We start from the raw sequence: 11576 nt of genomic DNA on the forward strand, positions 1-11576 counted from the left end.
GGGACTGCATACCTGCGTCCTCGGTTGGCTTATCCCTGCTTGCCAGGGTGTCTGTACATCTGCAACCCTTGGGACCAGTGTGTCATCCTGTGCTCACCCACTGAATCCTGTGTCTGTCAGGTGTGCTTTTCCCTGTCAGATTGCTTTCCCAGCTGCCAGGCAGCCCAGCCTGTTAGGGAATCCTCTGGATCCAGCGAGGGGAGGATTTGTGTCTTTCTTGGGTAAAAAAAGACTGGAGCAATGGGTCAACATGAAGGAGCTGTTGCAACTTAGCTGGGGGCTGATGTAACCTGCTGACAAAAGTGGCCGTTTCTCCTCCCTGCTCCACTGTCATCTTCTTTTCCTTCCTCCCTAAGGGTCTGATTTTTGCCATATTGACAAGGGCCAAAGGCTTGTTATGGATTAATGGAAGTGTTTGCTCTCCCTGCAGAAAGGAAAAAGCATCGTTCTGAGATCATTTTCTACTTATTCTTTGTCATGCTGTCTTCTCGGGGATCTTTTGTGTGGCTGCTAAGGTTGACATCTCTTGGCATCACAGAAGGCAGCTGCGAATCACGTCTCTGTGATCAGGAAAGAAAAGGCAGGCCTAGGGTGCAATTTTTCTTAACCAGTGGCAGCTTTCTTCTGCCTGCATAACCCCCGTGCTGGGTCTGTTATATGCTACTGCAGGGTGGCAAAGGGTTTCCCAGTGCCTTGTAACGAGGAGGAGAAAGAAAACCTTCCTTGGGGTTTCCTCTTCTCATGACAGTCATAATGCGGGGTCCTGTCTCCTTCAGCCTGAGCCCTGTGCTCCAGGTGAAGCTCACTGCTGCCTGGTTTCCAGCAGTGCTTGTACAGCCAGCTGGGTTGTCTTCAGGAGGGTGCCTGGTGGCTCAGTGCAGATCCCCTTCTGCGTTCCCAGGGATGAGCTGCTGCCACATTCAACTGGAGCTGACCTTGCAGAATAGACCAAGTTTTGTTTCGTTGGTTGTTTTTTTTAAAAAAAAAAAAAAGCTGTACCTGGTTATCTTGTCACTGGGATTCGCTGTGGATAACTCCACGGATTTTTCAGGCAGTGTATAAAGGCTCTTGGTCAGGTGCGGTGTAAGCAAGGGCAGAACACACAGTTCTCATATTCTCTGCTCCCCTGTAGCGCAGGGTTTGTTTCATTTATGAACTTCATTGCTTATTCCCTCAAGCTTTTGATGACATTGCCTTTATTAACGAAACGACCATATGGAAAGACCGCAAAACACAGAGATAAACTTCCAAACAGTGCCGATGCTGCTTTAGTGGCTCTGTTTCTGGGTCTGGCTGACGGGCATTTCTGTTGCTCTCTGAGCAAATCGTGCAGGCTGTGGGCAGTGAAGGCTTTGAAGAGCATGTCAGCATTGTCTGCAGTTCTCCCCAGCTGCTCTCACTGAAGTCAGAGCAGACTTGAATCGGCAAGAGGGTGGTTTTCAAATCTACTGTAAATTACTCCCCCCCGCCCCCAAAGCAGCTGAATAATTAGCCAGCCTGTCAGTGTTTGCTCATAGTAGAGACAGAGGCAGACAGTGCTGTGCCCTTCTCATGATGTCTGCAGTGCTATTTAGAAATTAGGGTTAAATTAACTTTCCAGGGTACGGGCAGCGCTAGCCCTGCATATGTGGCCTCTTCCAAGGCGAGCAGAAGTTTTGAAGATGGTTAGGCTTAACTCTTTCCTGAGCTGTCCCACCAGAGCCTCATGGTGCTCCAAAAGCTCACCTTTAGAATGAAACCCTTGGTTTGGCTTTAAAGGCTGTGTTTTGCTTATACAGCAGTACCAGTTTGTGCATTTCCACCCAGTTTGGTTTTGCCAGAGCTGGAGGGAGCCCTTTGTTTGTAGCTGACAGTGCCTGGAAACACACAGCATCAGTCGTGAACAGGGCTTGTGGCCAGGAGCGTCCAGTCTCGTGCTGGTGAGGGGTTTAACCAGAAGCCGAGGAAGGTAGAAGGCTGTGTCCCTCCCAGTGTCACCCAGGCTTAGGTCCAGGGTACGTGGGCCTTAAAAGGGGGAGCAAAGGTTTGGAGGAGACCTTGGAAAAGGTGCCTGAAACCTAGCCCCAGGGAAGAGTTTGGATTTTATGGCACCCAGTATCTTCTATGGGTTCATGGTCTTTCAAAATTGCTGTGTTTCAGTAATGGAAGAAATTGTTATTCTGCTCATCTAGGAAAAGGGAACTTGTTGTGTTGTGCTGCACCCACTGGCCAACAGGGTTCAAGAAGGGTAGAAGTCTACAAGGCAGTTACGCTGCTACAGGCCAGAGTGACTCAGCTGAGCTCTCTTCCCAAGGGAAAAGCAAGAGGATTTTGGTTGTTCAATCCTGTGCTTGGCAGCAGCTGGCCAAGCCATGGCCATGTCCCAGCTGGAGAGCCCCCATGTGCAGAGTGGTGGCACTGGTCTCCCCAGCCCAGCGGGGAGGGCAGATGGGACCTGGAGGGCTGAGCAATGGCCAGGGGACACAAATGGAGACAAGCTTTGTTGGCTCACTCAGCAGCTGCTGTTAGCTGAAGCAAGTGTGACAAACTGGGCTCCGTTGTCAGTGGCAGTGAGTGCCACACTTTAATTCTTTTCTTTCCTTTTTTTTCCACTGGCTTTAGAGGCTCTGCCTCGATTTCACAAAACGTCTCCTTGATGTTGCTTTGGGGCAAGAGGCTCAACCAAAGCGGTCCCCCTGCTTTTGCCGAGAAGATGCTGGTGCCGAGGTGCCAGGAGGAGGCTGGTGGCTGGTGGGAGCATCCGGCCAGCCTTGTGCTCTGATCCCCACCCTGTGGGCCTTAGGGTGCTTCTGGGCTCTTTCTGCCACTGGCAGTTTGTGCGGGTGAGGAGTCACTCTGCTATGAAGAGCACAGGCTCTCGCCCCTTAGGACAGCTAAAGCCCCTGGGACAAGGCTCTGTGCGCAGCCGATGTGGCGGGGGGTTATTTCCCCTTCGTGCGTGACCCCTGCCGAGGGCGGTGGATCTGCCTGACGAGGTGTGAGTGCTCTCTTGCCAGAGCTATGGCTTGGTAAAGTACAGCTGCATTTTTCATGTTGAGTTCTGCTGCTTCTTTCACTCGTGCAAGGCCGGAATGACCAGATGGCTTCAATTAATGGGCTCGAAGTAACTTGCAGAGGGCAGCATGGTGGCTCCTCAGCCATCCCTTGGGGCAGCCATCCAGCCGTTCATCTCTGATGCGCGCTGATGCCCGCTAGAAGCAAACGTTGGCAGCTCTTATTCCCAATGAAATCTGTCCCAGGAGAAGCTAACGATCTCAGCGCTGAGCTTCTCAGAGCGGTTGATGCCAGCCTTTGCCTGGCGCTCAGACTCTGGCGTCCAGTGGTGCGAGCTCCTGCAGGGACAGAAATAGCCGCTGTCTTTGTCTGCCCAGTGCGTGCAGCTATTGCATCATGTTCTGGAGCATTCAAGCCTAAGCAAGGAGCAGGGATCTTATCAGAAGTTAGATTTTGGTCTTCAGAGCAGAGGGATGGATGCTTTTAGCACGTTCCCAAGGGATTTCTTGTCTCTGGGACACAGCCTGGACCGGTGTAGGCAGAAGCTGGCCTAAAAACCTGAGCGGAGCTGGTCCGGCAGAGCCTTTTGGTCCTGGCAGGTCTCCTCTTCAGTGGTGCACTGTGCTGCCCCTTGGACCCACACCAAATGCTAATGGAAAGGATGAGGACGCGATGCAAATCGTGCTCCTCTGGAGTGGCTGTTGGCCTGGCAGGGCATGGTGGGTCTGTGCTGGGTCACCCTGGGACACTGAGAGTCTGGCTCCATCAAGACAGCCTGTCATTATTCCTCAGTAATAGTTGCTTGGGTACAATGTACTGCCCAGCTTGTTGCCAAGCTGTGATAAATGAGCTTTGTCAGATAGCAGACTTGCAGATTCACCTCTGGAGCAGAGCTATCGGGTCTCCTTTTGAAGCGAGCTACCCTGTGTTGGCGTGAATCGGAGGAAAAGTTGTACATTAATGTCAGTGAAAACCTAACGCCCACTGGCTTGGTGTGAATGAGCTGGCTGGGTAGCCCTTGGCTGGCAGCAGCGCAGCCGATGCCTCCGAGGCCAGCGACCAGCTGCAGGGACCACAGGGGAGGGTTGGTGGGAATCCTCCGTGATCAGTGAGGCCCCAGTGTTTACCCCATGCCAGCCACCTGCCTCCATCCCAGTCTTGTCTTGCTTTTTTTTTTAATGTTTTTGAAGGCTCTTTTTTGCAGCCCTAGAGGAAAAACTAAATGGAGCTGAGTGTATAAATGTTGCCGGTGCCCGGAATCATTTTGATGCCTTTGGCACACTCCGTTATGGGATGCAGGCATGCAGCCCTGACCTGCTCTACATGGAGGGCACAGCCAGCCTAAGGAGTTAGCGTAGCTGGAGCACCTACACTTGCTGCTGGGACCCTGAATGCTCAGCAAGTTATCGCTTCCCTGGCCTCCAGCTAGCCTTCACCTTGTCAGCAGAGGTCATTTTGGGGCGTTATTTTAAATGTTTCCGTGACTTCGAAGTGCTGCTTGGTTTTCTGCTGCTCTTCTCCCTTGGGCTGGCTGGTGTCCTGTTAGAGCTCAGAGCTGCCAGCCCGACGGACGGAAACTCGAGCTAACTTCGCCTGGATCGAGCACTTGCTTTTATCATGTCAGGCCTCTGATCACACTCTTGTTTTCTATTTAAAAAAAAAAAAAAAAAAGGAAAGTAACCATCTTCTCGACAATACCATAGAGTTTTGGATGAGTGGTGCCTGTCATCCCAAACACAGCGCTAAACTGTGATGCATGTAGCACTGATGCTGTGACGGACACTTGAAAGCCACATGTCTGCATCCCAGTGCATTTCCTGCTGGCCCGGGAGCACTGCGTGCATTTCTTTTCTGCGAGCTTGCACCTTGTGAATGTGGCTTTAGGTGGGCTGGAGGGGTCCAGCACCTCTACTGCCCCATCCGTAGAGGGAGGCCCGTGAGGAACCAGAGGAAAAGAGTGCTTGGGAAGCCCAGGCCATGCCCACAGGGCACATGTCTTGCGGTTTTCTTTCTGCTTCTTGTTTTGCTGCCCTGCTATAAACACTTAGAGCCGACTTTGCCAAAGCAGAGGGCCTTGGGGCACCTCACTGCAGGTGATGATCCGTGGGAACAGAGGGCTGCAGCCCTTGAGGGGCTGTTGAGAAGCCTGACTCTTGGGAAGGAAGACTTTGGGGTTTTATCAACCGCTTTTGCAGAGTTATTCTTCAGGATCTCAGCAGTATCCCCCAGCCATGTGGCTGCTGCGGGGGGACTGGAGCAGTCCTGGCTTCCTCTGGCCTGGAGCCTTTATGGCAGAGCCGGCCACCATTGTCGGGAAGCCAGGAAATATCAAGTGGCTTCCCTGTGTGTGCACTCCAAGAGGGAGGCTGGAAGGACAACAGCATTCTCCTGAGGGTAGAGCAGGCCTTGGGTCAGACAAAGCTGGCTTAACGAAGTGAGTCTGTTAAGGGAGGGTAAAATAGAGGTTGTATGAGCTCCTGCACGGGTGCCGTTTCCAGGCACTGTAGCTCAGAGTTGGGAAATGAAGCCTTTATGGTTTTTACCCTCGTATCTATAACCCTTTTTCTGCATCCCGCAGGAGACCAGGGTCCATGGTTTCCATCCTAAGTTACTGTTTAGCTCATCTTACAGGCTGCCAAACGCTCGCGCTGGAGGATTGAACCCAGTAAAGGAGTGATCCCCCCCGAGAGCGAGGTGTCTGTGGCCATCATAGCAAACTTGGATGACACTGAGAGATTGGACGATGAGGTGAAGGTGTCCATAGAGAACAGCCGGCCCTACGTCATCCCCATCCAGGCTGTCAGCACGGGCACAACAATTGTCATTGAGAAACCTGTTGCTCCGGAGCTCAACTTGGGCCTCCGCTTCAGGTAGGGATCTCTCGGCTCCCACTTCCCACGTGGGCTCGGCAAGGAGTTTTGCTGTAGTCCTTCAGGGTAGTTGTTCTTCAGTGCTCGAGGTCCTGGCTCTGCTTCACTGAAGCCACAGGAACTCCTTTAGGAGTGTTTTATGGCCGTTTGAAGGTCATTAGATACCCTCAGAAGCCACCAAAATGGAAACCAGTTGCTAGATTGTCCCTGACTTGTCTTTAGTTGGAATATATTTATTTCCGTACTTTATCAAAGAATGAGCTGGAGGAAAACAGCAGGTCCCAGAAGCCTCCTGCTGGAAAATGCTACATTACAAGTATAAACATATTTCTGTTTGCAATAACGTTGCTTGCTTTTCCACTCACTATGGACTATTCTCTCGCAAGAGCGGAAAACCTTGGTGGTAGCTTGTTAGCAACTCCTCGACTGAATTAATGGTGCTGGTTTATTTCCCTTCTGCCTGGGAGTCCTGGAGGAGCTGCAGAGTTTCTTTGCCCTGTATCTTCCATCAGTTTGCTCGTCTTCCCTGGTTCCCCGGCTGGGCTGCTCTTTATTAGAGGCGCTCGCTCTTTCCTTGTTTCCCCTGCCTGCTTTCCTTGCTGTCTCCGCTGCAACACATCATTTATAAAGTGTGTTTCAAAGACTCGTTTGTTCTAATCTGTCTCTTCTGTGTTGGTGTTTAGCTGCTTGTGGCAGACATGCGTTTTGCAAGCCACGTGTTCTGTACCTTTCAAAAAACCAGTAATTGTTGTAGGAACAATTCATTTCCTGGTGGTGCTCAGATTTATAGAGGGTAGAATAATTATTCCACACTGGCCTGCAGTTAGTGTTTCTTTACATAATGGAACCAATTTCCATTGAATATTCATTTTGGTTTATATCTAGCTGTAGTGATTAACCTCTTGTTGTCACTCCATTCCCTCAGCAGCTAGACGTGGTCTTGCTGCTGTGTTTGTCTTGGGGGAAGCTTATGTTGATCCTGCATTCTCACAGTGCATTTACCTTCCTAAGACACAAAACCAGCTGCCCTGTTCAGCTGATGCATTGGGGGCAGGGAGAGTTGGATGCTCCCTAAGAGATGGGGGAGTGAGGGGGGTAAGATGGGCCCCAGCGGTGGGATAACTGGTGCCCAGATCTCCAGATGAGTCTCTACACCCTGCCAGCTCCCCAGTAGCATCTTCAGAGGAAGCCACCTGAGGCAGCAGCTCCCCAGGGGCAGGTGAAATGGCAGCAGAGCTGTTCATCCACCCACCAGCAGCCAGGGCAGACCAGCTTCGTGCCTGGTGCAGGGAGACCTGCAAGACGCACCTTGGAAAACCCTTTGAGTGCTGAGCACCAAAGGGTGATGCTCTGCTTGCGAGTACCTGAGGTGATGGATCTTTGCGAAGCTTTTCCTTGCTATACGCAAACTGACCAGCTGCTGGATGCTGAACTTAAGACCAGCTGAGGTCTGGCTTTGGCTGAAGCTTTGAGCTAGGTCAGCCTTTTCACAGGTGGTTTTATTGCTGAGCATGCGGTGAGATAATGCCATCGGGGTGCTGAAACTGGGTGACCGCTGGGAAATAGCAGCTCCCGTAACGTTTTCCAACTCTGCTTCTCTTCTAGCTTTGATCCCTGCTGTTACCGCTTCAAGATGACAAACAGAGGACGATGCACCCACCAGCTGTATTGGTCAACAGAAGGCTTCCCCACGTTCTGCCAGCGTGACCGTCTCCGTGCCATCAGTAACACCAAAGGCACAGATTCCTCCCAGAGCCCCAAACCCACCTGCCCTGTGTTTAAGCTTCGAGCGCTGAGGACAGAGCTGATGCCCGGCAAGACTCTGGAGATGGTGCTGGAAGGCTCCTCCAGCACTCCCCAGGTGGTGAAGGAGCAGCTGCTGTGTCATGCCGTGGTGGGGAGCAAGGCGGGGAAGGCACCGATAATGCAGATGGATGTCACGTGTGAGTTTGTTGATCCCGTTCTGCAAGTGTCTTCCAGAGAAATCACGTTCTGGGTGGAGAAGGTAAGTCTCAGGATTGCATCCTGGTGTTGAATAGCGTGGCTGATGGCCAAAAGCCTGCAGGGTGTGCGTGCCTGTTAAACACAGCGGGGACAGGGACGGTTAAACCGCTTCCCCAAGTCCACGGGGCTTTGGCTATCGATTTGAGCGAGAGCAAGCTTTTGCCGTTACCACAAGATGGTTCTACCGCCAAGATGGTTATTTTGCTGCCCTGGGGTCGGGGACAGTCACAGCTCTGCCCTTCTCGAGGTGGAGGCAGGATCGAGCTGCTGCGCCAAGAGCACAGGTGAGGCAGTGGGACCCGCGAGCGCAGCATGGCCGTTGCACAGCCGCCTTGTGCGCTGGGGCTGGCGGGGAGAGAGCCGATCGCTGCAGCTGAGCGATGCTAAACCCCTCCTCACCCTTCCTGAGGCGCTTTGTGAAGTAAGTGAGGATGTTCTTAGCGATGAGACAGTTTTCTGACTTCAACGAAGTAAAGCTGAGATTGCAGCTGCTGTGCTGAGGGGGGATTGTAGCCACTTGTAGAGAGATACCCGTTTGTGTAGTCAAGATGAAGGGAGGTTTTTGAGGCTCCTCCAAGGCATGGGGATGTCTGAACACCGATCCTGCAGGGAAGCTGAGAAAAACGGAGCTTCCTGCCAATTCCTCAGGCTGGTGAAGGGAAATTGTCATCTTTTGTCTCTCTCTGCCTTCCCTGCTCTTGTCATGGATGCTAGCTCTTTGCATTTCCCTCAGCCTCACCTCCTTCAAAGGACCTGCAGTCATCCCTCAGCTGCAGTGATGACAACACCAATGCAAAACAGGAGCCCTTTAGTCTCTGAGTCCTGACTCCTGCATCATCTTTCCCTCTCCCACGAGGTGTCTGAAGCAGAGAAGATGGTTCATTATTTAGTTTCTGTATTTTCAGGCCTCTCCTCTGGTTCCCAGGCTTCCAGAGAAGCACAAAATCCTGTGAGCGGGCGGTTCACACTTAATGAGAAGCTTTTCAGCTGTTCCTGATGTCTGCCTGTGTTCTGCTTGATGCCCCGTGCTCTGGTTTATCGAGTACTATGACACTGCAGCTGTTGGATATCGATACATCCAGAACTAGCTTCCCAACCGCTGCCTAGTTGATGTGAACCCTGCAGGAAGGCCAGAACAGTGCATAAACAGAAATAGCTTAGGCTGAGCTTGACTGTGAGGCTACAGACACTTTGTCACTGGAGCAGGGACAGCAGGACACGCGTTGCAACCAGACCGTTGAGGTTTCTAGCTGGCTGGCTGTGCGCGTAAATGTTCCAGGCTCACCTTAGGCTACTGCAGGCTCTCTGCTCCAGGCCAAATCCTGCTTGCTTTTCTCTTCTGACTAGCATCCCTGCTTTTATGAGGTTCCTGGAGCCACTAAGGCTGTACGAAATTACTGGGGGTGAAAATCGTCTTGTGCCATTCTGCCCAAGAGAGGGTAAACTGGAGACAAGCGGTCTGGGTTCGCTTTCTGGTTTTGACCTTGGTCAAGCAGCTGCCTCCTCTCAAGGTGCTGTTCCCTCATCTGTATGTGAGACTGTTTCCCTGCCCCCTGGGGGATGCTGTGGTTTCTAAACATGAAAAGCACCTGACGTTCTGAAAGAAAAACCTTGTAGAAGAGTAGGAACTAATACAGACAGTGAATAAGAGATGTGTGCAATTTTGGGGTTGAAATGCGTCGGAAGGGAAGGGAGGTGCGTGGCCACTTCAGGTTGTTTTTTTCTTGTCTCCTCTTTCTGTAGCTACCCAGTGACATCCTCAGCCTACAGCACAAGCCTCTTTCTTTAAAAAACTTGTCCTCCCTGCTGCTGAGCGTCGTCCTGGCCTTAGATCAACCCTTCCTAGTCTGCGATGCGGCCCGGCAGCCCCTCCCTGCAGATGTGCAGGTAAGCAGGACCTTCCCACAGTAGGCTTTGAGGAGGAGGGATGTGGCGGTGCGTTTCTGTTGGGAGGTCCTCTGGCAGGGCAGTGTCTTCCATAGAGTCAGCAGTAGCCTGGCCCAAACTCAATCAGATCTGAAGTGAGCCGCTGGAAGAAACAAAAATACCTGAGTTTGGAAGACACTTTGTGGCTCAAAGCCATGAGGAGAAGGGAGCAGGCACCTAGGGCTGGGCAAGCCATGGAGTAAAGGTATCTCCTGGGACTTGCAGCAGCCGTCCTCAGCCAACTTCAATAGCAGCTTTCCCTCTGCGAGAGCAGCTCTGCCGTCGGGAAGGCTGAGGATGCTCCTCCCGCTGTCGCCTGGCACCTGCCCTGTCGATGGTGGAAGGCGTTGGACATGGGCTCTGCTGGACACGTGCTGGTGGAGGTGCGGGCACCATTCCTGTGCTGTGCTGGTGACTGGCCCCTGCGAGGCTGAGGCTGCTGTGCCGGTGCACTTGTGCTGTGAGGATAAAGGAGTTTCTCTGGAGTCGGGGCAGCAGCCCTGGCTTGCCGGAGTGCTGGTTCGGCTGTGTGTTTAGCACAGAGCCTCTGTGGGTCCAGAATTCAGTAGGACAATATTTATTTCCCCCTGGTATCGATGCAAAGCGCAGAAACATGAGCCTGCAGTAGTCTGACAAGAGCATGGTGCTTGCAGTCAGGCACTCGCTGTAAAGAACGTGCAGGGTGGGCTGAGAAGCCCACGTTGAGGTCACGCTTTAAGACATTGACATGTTCCATGCTATCCAACCTTGGACTTCATTACGCTGGTCGCTGATCCTTTTAATTTCCTTGCAGCCAATGAAGCTGGAGGTAAGGGAAGAACTTCATTTCTTCATCAGATTTAACCCTGCTCACGAGGAGCATCTGAATAGCTGGGTGGCAGAGAAGACTCTGAAGATACAGCTGCTCGAGCATCCTCACGTGGAGCAGGTCACTCTTCGGGGAGAAGTCTTCTCCCCAAATCTCCAGTTCCAGACCATGGCCGTGGACTTTGGCTGCATCTTGAACGACACTGAGGTGGAGCGTTACGTTGAGATGACCAACTGTAGCCCGCTTCTCATCCAGTACCACTGGTCACTCCTGACGGGCGGCCACGCGAGCCAGCTGAGGTATGTGCACTGTTGCCCTCTCCTTGAAGCTCCTCTTCCTAGTGTCCTGTCTGTACCTGGCGAAGACCCAGGCTGTTTGCCTGGGACCTGGCAAGCAGCTTTCAACTCTCCCTGGTGGCAATAACACCTGCCAGCCATGGTCAGGCTAGATGCTCAGGGAACACATGATCTCCACCAGTTGGACGCTGGGGAGGAGACCATGTTCTCCAGCCGAGCTGGGGCTGTATGACACTACTAACGCTTTCTGCTTAGCCCATACCCTGGAGTCCTGCTGTGCCTCTGGAGCTACAAAGCCACGCTTAGGCACGTGGATGATAACATCACCGGTTACCCCAAAAAAAGCTTTCCATAATGCTATGCTTCTGTTAGGACGCAATTTTCTCGAATTCCCCCCACCTCAAGGTGATTTTCCCACACACCTGCAGGCAGCAGGACTAATGTCATCTCCTTTTGCCCGCTTGGGCTTGGACTAAAATCCCTTCCCTGACTATTCTTTAGCTTTTACAGCCTTTGAGCCTTCCCTTGGGCCTGGCTGATAGTCCTTCGCCATTTCACCCTGTTCACAGCCAGCGTGAGTCTAGGTACCAACTATATCAAAGAATTTCAGTTACATGACAAACCTGCTTTTTTGTAAATTAATTTTAGCATTTTAATTGCTTTCAAAGGGAACTACAG

At 52.1% G+C, this 11576-nt stretch overlaps 1 protein-coding gene across 1 annotated transcript; it reads left to right on the forward strand.

Moving 5' to 3' along the window:
* Window positions 1-4704: 4704 nt before the first annotated feature.
* On the forward strand, window positions 4705-10044 carry LOC129782886 (hydrocephalus-inducing protein homolog). Its single transcript, XM_055792249.1, has 3 exons — window positions 4705-5864; window positions 7470-7869; window positions 9612-10044. The coding sequence occupies exons 2-3, from the start codon at window positions 7498-7500 to the stop codon at window positions 9777-9779; spliced, it is 540 nt and encodes a 179-aa protein (XP_055648224.1). The 5' UTR covers window positions 4705-5864; window positions 7470-7497; the 3' UTR covers window positions 9780-10044.
* Window positions 10045-11576: the final 1532 nt, after the last annotated feature.

This window comes from Falco peregrinus, chromosome 19, assembly GCF_023634155.1.
Source record: "Falco peregrinus isolate bFalPer1 chromosome 19, bFalPer1.pri, whole genome shotgun sequence".
Lineage (NCBI taxonomy): Eukaryota > Metazoa > Chordata > Aves > Falconiformes > Falconidae > Falco > Falco peregrinus.